Below are 22,578 nucleotides of genomic sequence, written 5' to 3' on the forward strand. Positions count from 1 at the left end.
TCATTTCTTTGAGATCACTACATTAGATCCAAATTGAAGTGTATCTCACAGAACCAAAATATATGCTGAGTACTACAATGATGCTACTTGTGTGAATCCTTAATTAGTTACTGCCACCACAATCGCACTATACTTACCATCTTGGAAATCTGGGTGTCCCAGGTACAAATCTCTGCAAGTCCTTGCCGGGTTCTTCCGGGTCCCCAAAGGTTTCTTTATCAGCACTATCTCTTTCCTCATGATATAGATGTTGGCGTACATGTTCAGCAATTTGTCTTGGAGTGTTTCGGCCTTCTCTTCGGTCTGACCCGTCGTCGCCTCCTTTTTGGGGAAAATGTCATCCTCTTCAATGTCGTCGACGCTTCTCTTGTGACGTAAATAAGGATAATCTCTTTGGAACAAAATTTCTGGTGGAATTTGAGGACCTTCACCTGGAGGACCCTTGAGAACAAAATTTAGTTTCAGAAGCAAAGACAAGTAAAACAAAGTAAAGTGTTTAGTTTTTAAAGAAAAATATGTATAATAGTTGCTTATAATTTACTTATATGTTTTTTTTTAATTATTTCACATGGCAAAAGCCAAATTAAGATCTACCATGATTTTTATAACTAAAACAGTTTCATTAGAAATTTTATTTAAATGACATATTCAAAAGTATACTTACTGGTGGACCACCTGGACCCTAAAATAAAGGAAGAGAACAAAATTGTATTAAAGTTTTAGCAAAAATTATAAAAATAGAGAGACAACGCACACAAGCGAAAAAGTGTTTTATTCAGGAAATAAAATTAAACACCCACACGCATGCATGCAAAAACACGCACACTAGTAGAATCAGTTTATAATTATAACAATTATAATTTAATGCACGAATAAAAAAATTTTAATTTCTAAATATTTCACAAATTTATAAAGAGCTAAAAAGAGCTTTAATATGAAACAAAATCTCACCTTTTAACTTCTCTACGTTTTAGAAGAGAATTACAATAATGCTAGTGCAATTTAGCAGAATTTTAAAGCATTTAACACTAGGTTTACGGGACGCGTCATTTTGACGCATTTCGAATTTTATAAGGAAAATTACAAAACCTGTTTGCATTTCTATTTTATCTCTTGTAATGACTTTTATCCATTGATCAAGGTAAATATATATTCAATTCTATTTTCCTTAAAAGCGTTGAAATTCTCTTTGTGGTATGCCTATTTCTACGGATATGCGTCAATTTGACGCAATCTTAATTTAGACAAAACTTTGAGTAAACGTGCAAGCACCACATCAATAATAAACAGGAATGTACAGACAATACTTCGATCCGTTATCTCAAATGAAACAAGCGATAAACAACTGTTGCCGATAAGCAATAATAGAAAGAACAAACGCAGAATGTCAATTGATGTCAGATTTTTAAGGTCTTAGTTGCTTAGCATTTCATAAATATATCTCTCATATTTTCATTTTTTTTCTTATAGCATATAATTACATTGATTTCTAAGTGAAGAGATGCCAACTGCTCCGGACACGCCAAAATAATTAAAAAAACGGTAAATAACTACTAAGTAAATTTTGCAAATATGAAGTGGTGAATTATATAAGTTGTTTGGAAATAGTGGTGGATAAAAATCTACTAAATTGAATTTATTAAACCAAGAATCACAATTGATAAACTACCACTTTAAAATACATATTTGCTGTCCGGAGCAAGTTGGCATCTCTGTGAGTGCTGTTATCTGTATTTGTTCATGCGTCAAATTGACGCGTGTTCGTAAAGATAGGTGCATAAGAAACGTCCGTAAACCTAGTGTTAAAATGGTCATTGCATTTGTATTTGTTTTCCTTTATATGCATGCTTGGATAACCACGGAATTTCGAGTTTTTCTTTTTCTCGATAAAAATTAAAGAAGTAGATTCCTTTTTTAACGAGTAATAAATACTAAATTGACGAATTAATTCAATAGCTTATCTTTTAACTACTACGGAATTTTTGCAGTTTTAAAAAATAAATTTTCCTATTGTTAGCAGCAAAAAAAAATATATTCATACAACATACAAACAACGATAAATGAATTAATTAAACACGTACAGGCCTGCCAACTTTCCAGGTTTTTGGAAAAATGCCATCTAGTGGTATTCAAGTTTACGCCTTTGTTCTTTCTTTCATAAATTTGATTTAGAGCTATTTTTCAAACCATTACTTGTGAATCATTCGTCAGCTTGTATAAAAAGCCACTTTGTGCCAAAATATTCTCGTGGGGCCTCCCTGGCCGAGTGGTATTATCTGCCAAATGCTTTGCAAATCGTAGAGGTTGTGGATTCGAATCCCGTTGGTACCCTGGATGTATATTTGTGCTATTTGTCCTTCTATTCGACAAAGGTTTATAAGCCTTAATTGGAACACACAAGCCTGCAAATGTGTGTTGTAATAATAATTAAGAAAACCACCTCTTAGGGGTGAGGCATTTAAAATTTTAACAAAATGACCAAAAGCTCTGTAAGCCTTAGTGTTTAATTGTTTACCACTCAATAAAATATTTTGCAAAAAGCGTAGTAGTTGTCATCGCTGCAGGTACATAAATTGTCAAATAATTAAAAGTTATTAAAAACTCTTTGCCACTGGAAAAATATATTTCGCAAACACACTTCAAATGTCGAAGGTTGTGCCCAAGCCGGAAATTGTTTGAATGTATTTCTCAGATACTCCATTAACTCCCACCTCAATGATGCAACATTTTAAATAAAATGAAAGGGAGGGAGGCCGCTTGCCATCTTTCATATATGAAAGTAATTTACCTGATTTTATTTAGCATTCTATCGGAAGTCCTACTGTTTCCTACACCAATCCACCGTGTACGTATTTATTATTCAAATAATATAAAAGTTATCAAAGCGAATAACCGAATAAGAATAAATTAAAATATATCTACAAGATTACTATGTTATATGAAACTCTAACAAGATATGATGAGTTAACTGCACTGCATTACACGCAAACTACTTTTCATAAATACCATTCATTCCAAATGTTATCAAAATTAATTATTCGTGTATTTACATGCTTACATTTAATTATTATTTTTGCACTAAAAAATTCATTTCAGTTTAATCAATGAGTACAAAAATTTGGACTTGACTGACCTCTACCAACATTAATACAGGCTGTCAGCTTTCTACGCTTTTTGTAAGAATTTATTCTACTGGTACCTAAATTTATGTTTTAATGTATTATTTTTTTATTCATTTGAACTTACACCACTACATATAAATGATTTAAAAGTTCATATGCAATGCCACTTTGTATCAGTACTTCGTGGTGAAACTTTCAAAATGTTAAAAAAAAATTACCAAAAATTCTGAAAGTTTCAGTTTATAAATGTCTACCACTCCATTAAAGCTTTTGCAAAAGAAGTAGTATTTGGCAGGCCTGGTTAAATTTCATATAAAATGTCATTGTTAAAGGTAGAATAAATCCACTTGGAGCTAAAAAAATTCGTTTATTTATTTATTTTAACTTTTTAGTTTATTATTTAGTTTAATTACATAATAATGTTAAAATCATGGCTCAAATTGATTAATATTTTGCCATGATTTTTTAAATTCAATCGAACGCTAACTCTTAAATTTCTCGACATATGAAAAAATGGACAATAAATGCAATTTAATTTTTCATAACAAAGTTAAGAGATATACTTACCGCTGGACCGGTTTCACCTTTCGGACCTCCTGGACCCTATTTGAAGAAAAGAGATTATTATTTATAAAAATATTCATTTTAAAAATCTCGTTAACTTCATGAAACGCGATTCTGAAATCACTTTGCACTGTTGCATATTGAAAATTATTATAATTTTTTTTTTAGTATTATTAACGCAGTATTTATAGAAAATTGGAAAAATGAAGTTGAGAATTAAAAAATTAAGTCTAACGACTGCTTTCAAAAATAAAACATTTCACTTTGATGAAAAAACATTTTATAAAAGTAGTGGTAGGGCATTTAAGGTTTAACTAACAAGGGAAACTAGGGAAGTGTGACTCGCCAATTTTGAAATAAACTAGTGGGATGTATGCCTTATGAGGAATAATTTTAGGGGGCAACATTCGTTTTGGCCCATAGAAGGTCCTATGAGAGATAAAAAATAATTCAATGTATAGAAAAATCGTTATTTTATTACTTCAATGCAGACTATTAGTTATTGTAATTGTCTCATACTCCAATTAATTTTGTGATACTTTCACGTACAATATAATGGATATAATGTCAAAATTGATTTCGAAAATTTTATGTATCTGTAGTTTTTCAGAAAAATCTGTTAGGTTAATTTAAAAAAAAAAAATTGACATCAAATTCTTTTGATTTTTTTTTTAAATTTTCCAAATTAATTGGAGTATGTAATTGCAAATCAATTAATTAACTAATAATTAATAAATAAATAATTAATAATTAATTAATGATTAATAAATACGTAATAATTAATAAATAAATAATTAATAATTAATTAATGATTAATAAATACGTAATAATTAATAAATAAATAATTAATAAATAAATTATTAATAATTAATTAATATTGAATTAATTTATTTATTAACCAATTTATTAATTAACCAATTAATTAATTAACAATTAACTACAAATTATATTGGAGTTTGAGACAATTACATTAACTAATAGTTTGCATTGAAGTAATGAAATACCGATTTTTCTATATATTGAATTATTTTTCATCTCTCATAGGACGTTGTATGGGCCGAAACGAATGTCACCTTCTAAAATTATTCCTTATAAGGCATACATCCCACTAGTTTATTTCAAAATTGGCGAGTCACACTTCCCTAGTTTCCCTTGTAAGTCGATATATTTTACAGCTTTTATTTTAAAATGTTGTAATTACTTAATTTAAAATCAAAATATAAATATTTAATTTACAGTGGTGAAAACAAATAAAATTAAAATTTAAATCACTATTTATCATCTGTTAGAAATATGTTCATAAGAACCGTGGTTATTATTGATTAAACCAATTTTGTGTTAAAATGAAAGAAACAAGTTCATGGGAACATTGGTCTTTATTGGTTTAACCGATTCAGTGTTACAATGATAGAAGTCAGTTCATGGCAACACTGGCCCTTATGGTTTTAACCAATTCAGGACTGCACTGTTTTTATTTTATTTTATAACTGTCGTTGAGAACAGCCGACCCAATTTTTGGGGTTTACGATTACTAATCTTCAACTCCGTAACCTTGCAATTTTGAACCCAATCCAGAGAACTCCTGGATCAAGTATTGGGAGAAATTTGCCTTCTTGAAAGACTTTATGATGGAACTAACCCTCATTTAAGTTACACAGAGAAGAAAATCTCCCACGGTTAGCCTGACTGAAAGGCGACTCTAACCCATGATCCGTCTTCCACTGAGGATATTTTACGTCAACACTGTGGTCGGGGCAAAGCCGGATGCGGTAATAATATCGACCAGCCATCGCTGGGATTCAAACACGGTTCACCTCATTGGAAGGTGATCGCTCTAATATCCCCTGAGCCATCACAGCTCTAGGATTGCACTATTAGTTCATGGGAACACTGGCTCTTATTCGCTTACCGATTCAATGTTGTCCCCTCTCTTAAGGTCGTGTTGAAGATCCCCCGACATCAGTGAGGTGGGCGGGCTCGCTGTCGCTAAAATGCGGGGCTGATTAACGCCCTGGCTCGGACTCGCGGCTGTGGCATAGCCGGAGCGTGGCCTTCGCGAACCTCTTAATGGGTTAACACGTTCACGCCGGGGTGACCCACCGGTGGGTCACGCTAGATTTTCACATCTTAGCGGCGCACCGGAGTAAAAACTGGTAACAAATAAATTTCGTTTTTTAGTTTTTTTCCGGGAATAATAAAAATCCATAACTACCAATTGTTTTTAACGGATGCAATTTTTATATTGAATTGCTTCTTCGCCGTGATGAATTTGGACGTCATGATTTTACTCGTGTCTTTCGAGTGAGTCGTACGTATTTCATTCTCTTGCAATTATGCCAGTATCTACTAAAGTTGATTTGTTATAAGAGTTTGTGTATGTTACAAGTTAAGTTTTAAAGTTTTTCTGCCGTTGTAGTCATCAATTTATGATTCATCACTATTAAGTTAATAAATCAAATCAAGCAATATGGCTACCTATCATCATCATGGCCGAGGCGGAAAACGACTAGTCGATAGGACATTACGAGTGCCAGTGGCGGATGTGGAAAGCATGAGTCCTAGCGAACGAAAGATATATGAGCAAGTGATGGAAATGGTGGAGAAATCTAGGAAAGAATCGGAAGAACATTGGGAAAAAATGGAAGAAGGTAGGAAAACACTGGAAGCATTGAGTAAAACAGTGGAGGCAAACCAGAGTTCCACGCATAGCCAAAACACTCCAGAAATGCCGATTAAAACAACTGAGGATACAGATTTGGAAACTCATGATGACGGCCAAAACTTGGAACAGAAAAACGAAAGGACAACCACGGATACAGAAAGCACAGCAAAAACAAATACAGAACCCCCTCCAAAAAAACGAAAAAGGAAGAAGAAAAAGCACAACAAAGCCAAAACTATTGAGGATACACAAATTATGATTACAGAATGCTCCTCTTCTTCACCCATAGCTGCCGCCACCTCCTTGCCATTACCTGATGCAATAGTCACCTCCTACATAGCTCCACCCATAGAGGATGTCACAGTTCCGCCCACAACTACAGAAACTGTTCAACCGGTCAAGCACATAAAAGTTTTGGTACGAGGACTTCCAGAGGGTTTCCCTACAGATTATATCTACCCTGAATTGGACAAGAATGGCATTAAATCACAGAAAATAATTCAGTTTAAGAGAAAAGTGGGCGAGGCATATCGGCTCCTCCCACTTTTTCTCATAATACTAATAGAATCTGAAAATAACCGACAAATCTACTCAATCAATAGCATATGCGATGTCCCAGTGAAAATAGAAAGGTTCCGCGGAGGAAACAGTCCAACTCAATGTTTCAACTGCCAAAATTTTGGTCACACTCAAAGTAATTGCTGTTTACCTCCCAGATGTGTTAAACGTGCCGCGGGTCACCGATCCTATTTGTGCCATAAGGACATCAACATACCACCAAAATGCTGTAACTGTGGTGAAGCACACACTGCTAACTACACGGGATGCAGCATCCGTCCCCCCAGGAGGGGCCATCGTGTTACTCCAGCTACAGTTCCCACTACAAAAGCAGGCAAAGCTCATAGACTGGTCTCAATTTTAAAAGAACTACAAGAACTACTAAAAGACAGAGAACTTTTTCAACTACTGCAATCAATTATGTCCTCTTCTGAATAATGTCTCTCTCTGATCTGTACATAGAACTCTATTATACTGAACTTTGAACTGGTAAATTTATCAACACGAAATTAAATACTGTTTATTGCCACGCTAGATGGCGCCACTAAGGTAATGAAAACTTATGCTAAAACTTCATGATTTTGTTTCATTTCATATTTTTCTTACAAATTACGTAATTCTAACACAATTAATGCTAAAATGTCAAATGTATTTCTATATATCTTGATTTTATTCACATCTATTTCACAACTCATGACTGCATTAAATTTAAACTCCATTCAAGATTAAAATTGTACTTGTTTATATTAAAATTTTTTCATTCATTTTTAAAATTCACAACTTATGATTGCATTAAACTTAATCCCATACAATGATTCAACACCAACTGTGCTTTATTATATTCATGAATAATTTTTTTTTTGATTATTTCATAAATCATGATTCATATTAAGTAACAATTCATGTTTAATTTTTCAAGCAAATATGTCTGATCTTTTATTTTATTTTGCTACTTTAATGCTGCATAAATCAAAATGTTTGTAATTCAACCTGTAAATTATTCCATGATGTATGGGTTAGGGGACGCTACGCGGCCCAGGCACCCAGTTTTTTGTTAAATAAAGCGTAAAAGCGTGATGAATTTGACTGGCGCCCCAAGGGCGATTAGCAATAAATTACTCAGAAAAGACTTAAACATTGATGATATCAATTGCTTTATAGCCAAATTGACCACAAAATTTTACAGCGAGGCAAAAACATGCACCACATCAGATTTCAATAAATTGTTCGATATTGATATAATCCGTGATAATTCGAATTTCAGCCCAATTACCGCCTTTTTATGCTCAGACTGCATACTATCAAAATACTATTAACTTTATCATACAACTCTACTCAAGGGGATCTCCCCATTCCAAAGATGATTTTCACTTTAAAGATTTACTTCTTTAACCCTTTCGCGCCGACTGTCGCAAATACGTGACAGCAAAAAACCGTATCAATCAGGGTAAGAAGATAAAACTGGTAATTAAAGTATTTCTTTAGCAGTTTATTTGTGGGCGGAGTTATAATTTTTTGATTTATTTAATTCACCATTACTTTGTTCAAAATAAATCTATTTAGTTATACTTTGAATTAACATTGATTATATATATGATTAAACTAACAATAATTAAAATAAAAGCAAAGTAAGTCTGTCAAATTAGTAACGACTACATTTAAGTTGCCGTTTTTTATTTAATTACAGCTTGATTCTGATTTTGTACGAATGCTTTTCTGAATCACCCGTCCCCAAGGGGTTAAGGACTTGACTTGTTGTTACAACATACTACAACTTCAAAGATATATAGGACCTCCCAGAATACAACAAAACAGTATCGATGAATCGGTTAGTGGCGATAAACGCCGAGATAACCCCAATATCCAGCATTCGTGATGAATTTCCTTACAGTGAATTTTTATTGTTGTGAATAGATTAACTCCTCCCGAATATTATCTAATATTGAGATAGTTCTTCTAACAGTATTTTCTCTTTTCCTGGCGTGAACGTGTTAAGGGTACCAGGTAGGCATAAGGAGGATTGTCCCCTCTCTTAAAGCTTAAGAAGGAACTTTTCTGGAATTTCCCCTCTTCCAAAAATGCGCCTTCAGTGAAGCTCACGAGTAGCGAGAATGACCGGTGGTTTTAATCTAGTATTTGTGACCGGGTATAGTTTGGTCGTGACGCTGTATTGGTTAAAGCAGGTGTCGGTAAACCGGCATGCTGTACGCGTATTTTGAGAGCCGAGATCACTCGGTAAATTATAGCTATACTGCTGTCCCATGTCTTTTGGATCCATTTAATTATTGGTATTTCCTTGAATCTCCTGTCAAATAGAGATACCCTGAATAAAGAAGGTTTCTATATATTGTTCAATATTTAATCTGGTATTATGCAAAGAATGATGTGAACAGAGAGATAACTTAAGGCTACTAAAATATTTAAACTATCTCATCTAAATATAAGCTTTATACTTATTTACCTGAGCACCTTTTGGACCAGAAGGACCTTCCAAACCCTGAAACAAATATTCTTAGTAAACAAATTTAAGTTCAAAAGGAAGTAACAACAGAGAAATAGTAAATATTTATTATCAAAAAAAGAGCAAAAAAATTAAAGATTATTTTATTTTTATTTTTTAAAGGTTAAAAATAAAATAGAGTTAGGCAGAAATTTTGAATATGTATTTAAAATTTTATGGCCTTTATCCAAAGATGTAATATGATTCAAACGCTTTTAAAGATAGTGTAACAAAATAAATTATCTTTATATTGTTTAATATATTTTACTTAAGTAAAATAGTACCTTAATCAAATCAAACATAAAAATTACACATTTTTAATGTAGAATTTACTAAATGCAAATAAAGGTTTTAAAAATATTCAATAAAAACAAAATATTTAGACAAAAAGAATAAACTTCTTCCATAAAAATTTTTGTAAGCAATTTTGCGTTTGAAAAATAATGTGAATAAATTTTTCATTCATTATTCACAGAAAAGTGCATATATTTAGTACGAGTATTTCTTTGATTGGAAAAAATTACAAAACAGCATAAATGACAAATACTTTGATGCATCGATTTAGCAGCAACAAGAAAGTCATTTGAAATGTAATTAAAAAATATTTTAAAACAATAATAAATAGTAAAATATTTTTAAAAAATAATTACTGGCTGTCCTGGTGGGCCATCATTTCCTTTCATTCCCTCCTGTCCTAGTGGTCCCTTTAACAATAAGTTGCATTTTATTGAAATAATAAAAGAATAATGCAAGTAAGTAAAAATGATATTAAGTAGTAGTCTATACTTACAGTGTCTCCTTTCATTCCTGGAGGTCCTTGTATTCCCCTTTCTCCTTTTTCTCCTTTTTCCCCCGGTGCTCCCTTCATACCTGCTCTACCAATCACTCCCCTATGTCCCTAAAAAAGGAAAAGAAATTCCAGACGCATTCATCTTTCAAACAAGGATAGATACTTTTAATGTCGTCATGAATAGGTTCCTATTCATTACGTGGAAATAGAATAAAAACCCGATATAACAAAATATCACAATAACTGAATGATTTTGTCGTTATAAACAAATGCACATATAATAATATGCGTTATAAGCAAATGCGTTATAAACAAATGCACATAAAATAGCAAAAAAAAAGACTAAACAACGATTTACCTTTATCCTTTTTAACCAACTATTTTAATTTAAATTACTTGACTCGACTTGACTTGAAATTAGAACTAGGCACCTGGACCGCGAACATCCCCCAATTATCTCCATCAAGATTTGATCATTTTGTATGCATTCATTGGGAGTAAACAGTCATTGTGGTTGTTTTCAAATTTAAATTGTAAATTTAGAATAGACTGCTTATGCTTATAGATTGTAAACTGAACTGGTAGTTTTTACAAGATGCAAGAAATGAATGAATGAAAATGAATTGAAGTGCAATTGCAATTGACCAGGGCCCGACTTAGCCTAATTACGGCCTGTTGCAAAAACTTCTTTGGGGACCCCTCTCTGTTTCACTACTTCAGTAATGAAAATTTGAACTTTATGGAGGTATTTAAATTTTTCACTTCATTATACATATATAACAAGAAAATTGAATAGAACCTAAAATAGCTGTAAGGCATCCCCTCCCCTCCAATGATCAGACGAAATATCGTTCTGTCCATTTTATTGACTTTTTGACAATTCTATGTCCATCATGCCAAATGCAGTTTTCTGATTGCCAACTTTGACATCTAGCAGCGAAAAATTCATATCCTTGCCGACATTAGGACTGAATTCAGCTAAATTTTTGCAATTACTATGTCTCACTTAGGCCTATCAGAAGCCTGCTGTATCTTCGTAAACATATCGCATTTTGTGATAGGTTAAAATAAAGGCTTTTGATTGGCCAAATTTGACCATCGTAATTGCGAAAAATTTTTCTGAATTCCGCACTAAAAAGCCGAGAATTTAAGAAGCATAATTTTTGTATTTTGTACTTTGAATAATTGTAAGCATGAAGGTGAAATGATATTTGTTTTGCCTTTTTTGCACTGATTCCAAAAATAAACAAAAAATATAATTTCCTCTTGAACTTTCTCGTCATTTAAACAATAGAAAAATACATTTCCTCCAAAAGAAATTTGTTGCAATAGCGGAATATTTGTAAAATTTTGCAAGCTACTTTCTTTTCCATCTTTATTATTAGCATATTGACGGTAACAGAGAAACAGATAAATTTGTCGTAATAGCGAACTTCTCATAATATACCGTATTCCTTATATCGGGGTTCTTCTGTAATTTAAAAATTACGCGACAAGTATGCAGGAATTTTTCAAACTAAAGCAAAAGGGTTGTGGATGACTGGAAGCAACTAAAATTGATAAAAAGGGAACTTAATTTGATATTAATATAATTCAAAAATTTCTAATGCCAAATATTTAAGGATCACCCCAACTAATACACTTAATTACAATTTTCATATAAACAACATCATAACCTAGCTCTTAGATCTTTCAAAAGACTCAGAGAAGGCTCTGAACGCCCAAAATTTTATTCATACTATGTGTATTACGCCAATTCTCAGCTATGCCTCCCCTTCATGGGGCGTTTTGACCAAAACGCAAATAAGACCATTACAAATTATCGATCAGAAAGTGCTTTTAAGAATAACCGGAGCCACCGGATTCGTAGGACATAAAATTATCTATAAAGCCTCCTGTTCCTACTATGCAATCAGTTTTCTTACAGATGTTTATCCACACATGATGAATAGGAAAAGGGCCAATTTTGGTATCAGATGCCCAGTTATACATATCAGACCAGTATACAAAAGTGTATCACTCGTTTTGAAAATCAAATAAGCTCGCTCCTAAGCTATCTCGGTCTTATTAATTAGAAACTAACCGCTTAAAAATTCCTAAAATTCTTCTATAATAATTAAATTTCAGAGGTTATTTTCAAATCTTACTATTCTTCCATTTTTCTAAACTTTGTTTGCTTAAATATGCATGATGCATCATTTTCAAGTATGACTTACTTTTAAACCACGTTTTCCTCTTTCACCTTTGGCACCTTTGTCGCCTTGAGAACCCTGTAATATTAAATTGAACATAATACATTAAAATTCATCTTCATAAAAATACTTACAATATTAAAAAATACTTGCACTATTAAAAAATAAATAAATAATCAATTACAAATAATCATTCCCAGCTGTTACTCTGACCTATACACTTAGACGATCAGGCAAAAGATAAATAAGTGTGTATAGTAGAATATATTTATAAATATTGATTGGTTTATTGATGCAACATACATTTGCAGGCTTGTGTGCTCAATTAAGGCTTATAAACCTTTGTCAAGTAGAAGAACAGATAGCACAATAGAGAAGGACATCACAAAGGTTACGGCGGGATTCGAACCCGCCACCTCCACGCTTAACAGAACGTTTGGCGGGCGATCCCTAAATATTGATATTCATTACAGTAACATTATATCCGTTTAAAAAAATAATGAATTTAAAAAAATATTCAAAAGAAATCGAAAGATGAATAATTATAAAACCCTACTAAGAAAATATTACATTTAAAATATCTTTTTGCTTACGGCTGGTGTTACACGTGATGGTACAACATGGAACATCGTAGAGAAAGAGTTCAATTAAAGAGTAAGCGTAAAAAAAATCCATAGTTAACATTTTTTACAAAAAAAAGTTTTATTTTTTTTAAATGTATTTTAATTGTTTCTTTAATATGTCTTGCTCGCTTGTTCTTCAGTATATTCCATATTTGTTTAGTGTGAATATAAAATTAATGTTTTACTGTGTGTACCACAAATACTGTTTCATTTTCCTTTCTTCCTCTTGGAAAGTTTCAGAAGGATAGTCTTAAGAAACTTCGAACAAGTTTTAAAAGAAGAGATTTTTTGTTGTTCCATTTATTTCTTGCTTATTTCTGCCCTATCAGACATAGACAATAATTTTATTTTTCTTAACATGGCTGAAAGCCCTTATATAGCAAGACGAAAAAGAACAAAAACTGGTATAAAAAAAACAGCAATTAATTCTAGCATTTTTTTCGAGAAAAATAAAGCATCAATATTTCTTTTATCATTATTTTAACATTTTCTATTACAATGTTCTGAGAGATGTATTTAAACTCTATGGTCTTTATAAAGCGGTAGCTTATTTATTTATTTACTTTATTTTTCCAATAAGAGTGATGTTAAACTGAACACACTGCACCAGGCACGGTTCAAATTGGCCTATTAAGAAACATATATATAACTTCTTAAAATATAAAGAAAAATGACTTACAATATTTCCTTGTTGTCCAGGAGGACCAGCTTGACCAGGTGGTCCCACATCTCCCTGAAAGAAACAACGAAAATTGAAAGGAATCGAAAATGATAATTCAAAAGTAAAGGAAATTAAAACCTTTTAAGATTATTGAAATTTTAGATAGTTTCAATTTTTATACTGTCACTTTTATAGTAAGTTTTTTATAGTTTAAATAATTAAGTATTATACAGTTTATGTAGATAATATATATTTTATTACTAAGATATTATAATTTTTGCTTCATAAATTATTTCGCGAAATTTGCTTTATCTTGCTGCCCAAACACTTCCTCGTTGACAAAACTATCATTAAATAAATTAATTCTTACCGCTGGTCCAGGTGATCCTCTTAAACCAGAAGGTCCTGGCAGTCCAGGGTTACCCTAGATAGTAAAAATAAAGTATGGTTAATTATTTTTAAATTTTGTCACGATAATCTATTTAGACACAGTTTAATAAAAAATATTTTATGCTGAATCTACATACTGGAGCACCAACGGGTCCCTGGTCTCCTGGTGGTCCAACTGGCCCTTTGTCTCCTTTTTCCCCTGTGAGTCCAATGTCTCCTTGTTTGCCGGCAGGTCCTGCTGGGCCCTGAAAATTAATTAACCTTAATACCTAGTATTGACTTTATTGTAACTTTTGTCATAATATTTTATCATCAAAGCAAATAACTTCGTTATGGAGTAGCTGTGAGCTTTCACTCTCTTTGCTAAATATATTAGAGTTTGTAGATATTTCCCAACTTTGTTTATAAATCAAAATGTTTGTTTCACTCTGAGCTACTAATTTATCTGCTGATCATGTTAAGAAAATAATAGCTAAAGCCTCTGGAATATACAATAAATAAAATTTCTACTAGGTCCCTACTCCAAGATGTCACTTAAAAACAAACGATGCATATATCTCACATATTCTTCTTCTTCTTCTTCTTCTCATTGTCACGACAGCCCAGAATGGGCCTTGGCCTTCTCAATAAGCCTATACCAAGACATTCTTCCCTTAGCCAAGGTTCTCCAGTTTATTATCTGTAAAACTTGTAGGTCCTTTTCAAGGTAGTCTAAAAATCTTAGGTTTGGTCGTCCTCTTTTTCTTGTACCTGTTGGCCTGACACAGAAAACTTTTTTGGCTGTCCTGCTATCCTCCATTCTTATAATGTGGCCTGCCCATTTAATTCTTTGAATTTTGATAAATTTAATGACATCAGGTTCCTTATATGCTCTGATATATCACATATATCAAACCTTTAATTACTTATGCATCCCCTGCCTGGTGCAATTACGGTAATGTAAATGCTAAACAATTTCCAAAATGTCTTCCAAAATAAATTACTAAGAAAAATGTGTGGAGGTCCCATATTTTATTCGAAACAAAGATATACATAGAGATTTTAAATTAAGATCCTCACTGATACTTTAATGACGATTAACACACGAATTTTAAGGGGAAAAAAACCCCACAAAAATGCGCAGCCGCAAACTACAAAAATATTTTTAAAGCAGAAATACTAATTGAAGATTCCAAAATCAAATCCCGCTTATAACTAACGATGCTATTTTATCAGATAAATTCAATGAATTCTTCACTATTTTTGATATTTACTTATGATTTAATCTACTTATACTTTGAAAGACTTAAAATACTTATAATTATATACAATATATTTAATACAATGTACAATAAATTTGAAACATTTATAATTAATACTTATAATAAACTTATAATTTAAAATACTTATACTTATAATTTAATTTAAATTATAATACTGCCAGCGATTGACGCTGTAGTCTTTTCTCTGTTTGTAACTCTAATTCAGCCAATGGCGTTGCAATTGCAGCAAAAAGTTCAAAATTATTTTTACTTTTTTCTATATCATGATTGTATTACCCTTATTTTTCTTTTCAAAACTCAAGATGAAAACTACTTCACGACTTCGAAAAGAAATAAAAAGGTAAAAGGCCTCTTCGAGTCCTTGAGCAATAATGTGACTCATTTCTATTAAATACGATGATATGATCTCAGATCTCGGGGTTTCAATCATAACAAACGCCTTTTAACATAATATATATTTAATAACAAAAAGGATGATGATAATGGTACAGTGTCATGGAGGAAACTGATTAGAAACTAATGATTTTACATTGCGCAGAGCGCCATCTATTGAGCTTTAGAAATTATAATTAATATGGAGAAATATTATTAACAATTTCTCTGGCAAATAATCGGAGATTTTTCCAAAATATTCAGAGTATAGGGGGACTGAAACGCCATATTTGGCTGAGCTGCGGTAAAAATGTATATAAATAGCGTACAAAATTCCTAGAGTTAAAGGAAGTAGCAGATTTAAACTACTTACCGGTTTGCCAGGTGCACCAGCCACTCCCATTTTACCAGGCTCTCCAGGTGGACCCTTAAAAAACACAGACAGACATAAAACTTTGTACCCAATGAAACTTTAGCATTAAATATATTTAATAAAATTGTATTCTTACAATGGGTCCTGGGTCACCCGGATTTCCATCGCTTCCATCTTTTCCAGTAGAACCCTACAAATTGTGAGAGAAAAAAATGGGATTAACTCCCGAAAAGTTCCTTATTACTTTTTTTTAAAAAAAAATATTAGTTTTCTTTCGTTGCAACATTTTATATTGCACAAAATATGTCTTTTTAAAAATAATGGTACAAAGTTTCAAAAATTTTTACTTTAATGCTTACGATGTTTGTTTTTGTAACTATAACTTTATCGTTTAGAAATATGTCTTAGATTTAGACTGAGTTGGTTTATGGCATGCATGGGTGAAAGCCCTTATATAGCAAGACCGAAAAGAGAAAAACCTGGTACGTAAAACATTTCATTCCAGCATTTTTTTTCGAAAAAAATGAAATATCTGTAACTATCAAGATTTCTTTTATAATTCTGGCATATATATAAAACTGCTTCTTTTCCAAGATAAAGTAGATATTGTTGAAAAATTTAAAAAAAGAATAAGTAAACTCCTCCCCAAAACTAGCTATAACTGAAATGGTTTTACTACCAGCCTTTCCTCTTTTCCGTCTCGCTTTCACCCCTGATGGCATGGGTGAAGATGAGAAAGAAAAAGAGGAGAAGCTGGTAGCAAAACCATTTCAGTTTAAACTAAATTTCGTGAGGAGCAAATCTATCCGTTTCTTCAAAGTAATCAACAATATCATACATACCAGCCAACTTTCACGCATGCTGCGTAAAATTTTATTTTTACATTTAAAGTGGTAGTAAAATGTATGCTTGATATTTATTCTTTGCATTTATAAATTTAATTCAAAATGATTTTGACTGACAGTACATTTAAATAAATTCTACATATATATAAATGCATAAAATTTATATGATGGGTTAAAACTTGCTCCAAATAAAAAATTAATCTTCCATAAAGGCAATTTATTTTTAATCTTAGTGCCACTGGGATGATTCATCTGCTGAGAGATTATAAGTTGGCAAGTATGCATATATGATTTATGAACTTACTTAATGCCACACCTCCTCTCCTTTTTTTTATTTCCAAAGTTTGGACACCTTAGCGCTAATTTTAATTTTGCGTATTTCACCATATCTCGAGAACTTTTTTTCAATGCAGAAAATAAATGTTTGTAAATATTTATTAATTTTTACTATTTCATTAACTGTTCCTTTAAACGAAATTTTTTTTAACTGTAAGGTATAAAACTTTTTGCATCATTTTAAAGTATATAATTTTACATGACAAATTACAAAAGAGCGAAATCGGTTGGATAGTTTTTGAGAAATCGAATTTAAATTTATAACTTATTTCAAATTCGATTTCTCAGGAACTATTCGACCGATTTCTGAGTAATTGTTCTCTCACATTTTGTATTTTGCCATGTAAAAATGTGCCGCTGCTTGGGCGTATTGGTGTAGTCTTTTTTTCGCTAAAAGCAGTTTCTATGAAGGATTAAAACTGGATGTTTATGCGGAATCCTACCAATCTATCTCGGTTATTCTATCCTTTACTTAACATGAAATCCATTATTAAATTTCTAGGCAAATAAATAAATAAATTGAATACATAAATAATATAAATATATAAATTAAGCTATTATTCGTACCTTAGGTCCAACAGTTCCAGGTTCTCCTGCGGGTCCAGGAAATCCAGGATTTCCCTAAAAATAAAACTTCTTAAAATAAATTCATACTAATAAAATCACAAGAATAATGTAGGAAACGAATAATTTAAAAATAATTGTAATAAAATGTAAACAATAAGATACTATAGATATTAAGTTACTAACAGCGAATATATTTAAGGATAACCATTAAATTATTTAAATATGGGCATGACATTGTGTTAAAACAAAATAAAAAGACATACGTATGGTTTTAAGATGATAACTAACAAAAAATTCATTTATTCTTAAAATATATAGATGGGGGAAAGAAGATACCACTGAAGAAGTTTACCTACAGGCAAACCTTTTGGACCTGCAGGTCCATGTGGACCTCTTGGTCCTGGCGGTCCTTGTAATCCCATTTTTCCATCTTCACCTTTAGGTCCTGGTGGTCCTCTAGGTCCCTGGAAAAAAACAAATCAAGTATTTATTAAATAAAAGTTAGCAATCAATTTTCAATTGGTTATTAGCTATTTAAATATAATTCGAAAAATTAAAAATTGAGGCAAGAAATTTTATTCTCACGTGTTCCCCATCTTTCCCTGGTGGTCCTGGTATTCCTTGGAGACCATCTTCACCTTTTGGTCCCTGTTTTCCTTCAGGTCCTGGTGGACCAGCAATGCCTTCACCTCCCTAGGAGAAAATATAACATCTTTAAGCAGTGTACTAGTTATAGTGTTCAAAAATATCGTTCCAATTATATGAACAAGATTCTAAGCTCATTAATCTTAAAATTTTCCTGTTGAAATTATAATAAAATTTATTAAGAAGAGCACGTGTCTAAATACAGATGAATATCCATTAAATAAAATATATTGTAATTTCCATATACTAAAAGATATCATAATATATATAATATCTATTAAATACTTGTTATGGTGAGCCTATTTAACTTTATATGTTGCTTAAATTAAAAATTTTGCTTAATCAAATTCATATCGTTCAAATATTTTTGAAGCAAACTGAAAATTTATGAATAAAACACATTATGACATAAAGAGAAATATGATCATTTTCCCTCTCTAAGGTCATGATAAGTATAGTTACCTTTAATTTTAAAAGTAAACAATTTCACCTTTTCTTTAATTTTGGTTTCCATTTATAATTAACTTCATGCCTGACGACGTTTGAATAAATTTATAAATTTAATTTACGTTGATTTAATTTATAAATAAAAGTCAGTAAGTTTCATGCTTTTTTCATGCTCCTAATGGCCCGTGGTAAACATACTTACTACAAAAAAATGGCGTTAAAATTTATCTAATAATTTATTGAATTAAAAAAAATTATCTAATGGGCTAAATGAGTTAATTATCATTTACTAGAAATAAATAAAATAATATAGAGTTAACAAGGGTTTAAAAGCCGTAATTTGTAATAAACAAAAGAGCCCTCATTTAAATGTGCCGCAATAAATAAATTATAGTGGTTTTACGTAAGTCAACAAGCAAAAAAAATAAGCACACAGAAGAAATTGTCTGATTTCTAAAAATTTTGCTATATTTATAAAATTTACTAAACAAACAAAATAGTATTTTGTACTCACTTTTGAACCTGGTGGTCCTGGTTCTCCTGGTTGTCCAGCTGGTCCGGGTGGTCCTACTTTTCCATGGTCACCACGATCTCCTTTTGGACCTCTAGGTCCGGGCAATCCCTAATTTTCAAGTGCGATAATTTAATAAATGTGGTACACACATTGGTGTAAATAATTCAAAATCTATTTATTACAGCGTCAGGTAAACTAACGCAATTAATTAACAATATATTGTTCTTATAAATAGGTCAAACTGCAGATAACTTTGCTCTGTTTATAAATAGATCAAAGCGTTAAGCAAACGTTTGATGAAATTTATTATTTCGTCATCATCATCACAAAGTATTTTTATCTGGACTGAGGCCGTTTACAGCTTTTTTCCCGTTAAATTTAATTTCTCCACTTAATAAATTAATAATATAATAAATTTAAATATAAACGTAAACCATTACTGATAAAAATTATTAATATTTGCGTATTAACTGGCTTAATAGAGTTGTTTCACTGAAACAGTGTTAGTCCATTCATAACAGGATACAAAGGTATAAAAAGTGCCAGTAAACAATGGATATACTAAATGTGTGGTATAATAAAAACTTTAATTTTGAAAATCACAGTTTCCGGCAAACAGTTACCACATCAGAAAAACTCACCAAAAGAATGGTTTAAATATCGTTTATTTTGGATTTTAACCCTTTCCACTCGAGAGGTGACAGTATGTCACCATTGTAGCCTGTAAATTATCCTCTACTCTAATTATGAAATTTTTTTCTTCTTAATGTTTAGTTACCACTTCATTCAGTGAACTCCGGGTATTATAAGGTAAGTTTCTAAAAACTCTTTCAAAATGTTAGTGGTTGCGTCTATTTTTTTAACTGTGAAAAACATCGAGTGCAAAGGGTTAACCGGTTAACGCCCAGCGTCATATATTTAGCACAGTTCCCTTTTTCAAAGACATTCATTGTGGTGGGAAACTTTTTTCAGCATTTTCATTTATCTGGGTGAATTAAAAGATTCTCAGACACCACAATGATTTAGTTATTTCTGATTAGATCTAGGATTATAAGGAACAAGTACTTTTTGATGTATCAGACTTTTTGAATGCCATAACAGTGGAAAAACCTATTAATTTCGATAATATATTAAACCACTTTTTCCATAAAACCACTTTTTGTATCATTTCCATTCATAAATTCGGGACAAAACGGGTAAATACCAGAATTATGGAGGTATTTTTATCAGAAATGTTATTACTGTACAAACAATAATTTAACTGAAAATATTTTCTCCGTGCGTCATGGTTTCTGCCCGCAAAATGTGCCAGTTCTTGGCATCTTTTTCTTGTGGCTCTGTGATTTCATTTTATAGGTAGGTTTAAGAAGTTCGCGCTATTTTAGTTCTCTTACACTGTCGAAAAGAAGTTCTTTTTTTTCGGGGGGGGATGAAATAACAGTACCGTTATAATCAGACTAGTGGAAAGAGCATTTACTCGTGCTATTCACGAGTTGGAAGTCCTAGTGCTTTGAAAAAAAAGAAGAAAAAGAAAGAGTGCTGTATTTTGTGCGAAGAGCCATCACCTCCTACATCAAGAAGCCTCCACACGGTCTTTTATAAGTAGTCCGCGCAGACTGTTTAAAAAGTGAACCAGTTTTGCGCAAGAACCCAAAACCTTTTATAAAAGTAATTGAGAGAAATTTATCTTATATATTTGAGAATTGAATCTGTAGTGGTTGACAAATGAGTAAGGCAAACCAATAATATTCATAAATAAAATAAATTTTTAATCATGTATTTGCTACCACTTTCTTATTTAAACTATATTCTGTATTAAATGATTCGTTCGGTAAGTGGATATCCTTCACAGTGGTCAGATCGGACTACCTGTAAAGAACCGTGTGGAGGCTTTCAGTTATAACCCTTTCGTTACAAGAGCCACATTTAACTGGCATCCAAGCGATGCCTTGTTTGTACCATCGCCGTAATTAACCAACCAAGTGGAGCAGGAAGTGAGTTATTCTTTCTAAATATGTGTTTAGGCATAGACTTTCTATTTATAGACGTTTGGTTCTCGTAGGTTGTCGCATTGTCCAACAATGGTATGAGATTGGCTTTATTCAGTTGGAGGACATTGTAGGATCAAAAAACATTTACTTGTAATCCTGCTGGTCCGGAGGGTCCAGGAGGACCAGTGGGTCCGTCTTCTCCCTGTTCAGAAAATAAACAAACATTAGAAAATTATAGGATGCTTGGTTATACAATAATTTAACAAATAATGATATGCAACCTTCACAAATATGCTTTAAGGTATTTAACCTAAGCTTTATTTTTTATATCCGATTTGGTAGTTAATGATCGGAAAGTGTAACGTATTGATTGTAAAAACGTTTAAATCTACCTTTCGTTCAAGAGAAATAAACGAACCGTAACAATCATTTGCATTTTATTATTTATACATATAAAAGTATGGGTGGAAATATTTTGATATATTTAAATTAAAAGTAGCTTGATATAAATTCAAAAAAAAAATAATTCAAATTAAATTTAATTAAATTTTATTTATTGCAAATTCAAAAGAGAACAATTTTATAAAATCACATTATATTAAGATATATAAAATACATTTTAGCAAGAACAATCTTACTTTTGGACCTCTTGCCCCAATGGGCCCTGGCATTCCTCGTTCACCATCTGGTCCCTAGAAAAAAAAGGTCCTTAAGTTACTCAAAATATTTGTTCAAAATGAGTTTTTAATACAGAATAGGAAATTTAAAATCGACCCGTTATATGATGATTCATATTACGGGTTATATGAATGATTTCATATTAGTTTCACCATTCTAACTTTTATCACATTCAAAGTAAAATAAAAATTACTACATTTTAATACATAAGAGGAAATATACTACATCGTGAATGCTAAATTATCTGTAATAATTATCCACTGTTAAATTAAAATTCATTGAAAAATATTACTTGGTACTTTTTATAAAAATGTTTTAACATTTATTTAAATTATTATTCAGTTTTTATTTAAAGTTTTTTAATTACATTTTTTCATAACTTTTTTGTTTAAATAAAAGTTTAAAAGAAACCAAAAATATTTTAAATAATTATTATCTAAAACTACGTTAAGTATCATAAATACGCAAAAAAGTAGCATTACAATT

At 31.5% G+C, this 22,578-nt stretch overlaps 1 protein-coding gene across 1 annotated transcript in view; it reads right to left on the reverse strand.

Moving 5' to 3' along the window:
* The window catches only part of LOC107443413 (uncharacterized), a 159,826-nt gene that overhangs the window by 28,501 nt on the left and 108,747 nt on the right, over positions 1-22,578 (reverse strand). The window contains exons 44-61 of the mRNA XM_087160562.1: positions 22,053-22,106; positions 21,563-21,616; positions 19,424-19,531; positions 18,403-18,510; positions 18,174-18,281; positions 17,818-17,871; positions 16,206-16,259; positions 16,070-16,123; positions 14,200-14,307; positions 14,043-14,096; positions 13,691-13,744; positions 12,413-12,466; positions 10,197-10,304; positions 10,057-10,110; positions 9,368-9,403; positions 3,690-3,725; positions 665-682; positions 138-441 (exon numbers count right to left, since the gene is read on the reverse strand). Of these exons, the coding sequence (XP_087016688.1) occupies positions 138-441; positions 665-682; positions 3,690-3,725; positions 9,368-9,403; positions 10,057-10,110; positions 10,197-10,304; positions 12,413-12,466; positions 13,691-13,744; positions 14,043-14,096; positions 14,200-14,307; positions 16,070-16,123; positions 16,206-16,259; positions 17,818-17,871; positions 18,174-18,281; positions 18,403-18,510; positions 19,424-19,531; positions 21,563-21,616; positions 22,053-22,106 (1,420 nt within the window). The remainder of the gene's footprint in view (positions 1-137; positions 442-664; positions 683-3,689; positions 3,726-9,367; positions 9,404-10,056; positions 10,111-10,196; positions 10,305-12,412; positions 12,467-13,690; positions 13,745-14,042; positions 14,097-14,199; positions 14,308-16,069; positions 16,124-16,205; positions 16,260-17,817; positions 17,872-18,173; positions 18,282-18,402; positions 18,511-19,423; positions 19,532-21,562; positions 21,617-22,052; positions 22,107-22,578) is intronic.

The sequence above is a fragment of the Parasteatoda tepidariorum genome, chromosome 4 (genome assembly GCF_982258835.1).
Source record: "Parasteatoda tepidariorum strain Cologne lab strain chromosome 4, Ptep-v5.0, whole genome shotgun sequence".
NCBI lineage: Eukaryota > Metazoa > Arthropoda > Arachnida > Araneae > Theridiidae > Parasteatoda > Parasteatoda tepidariorum.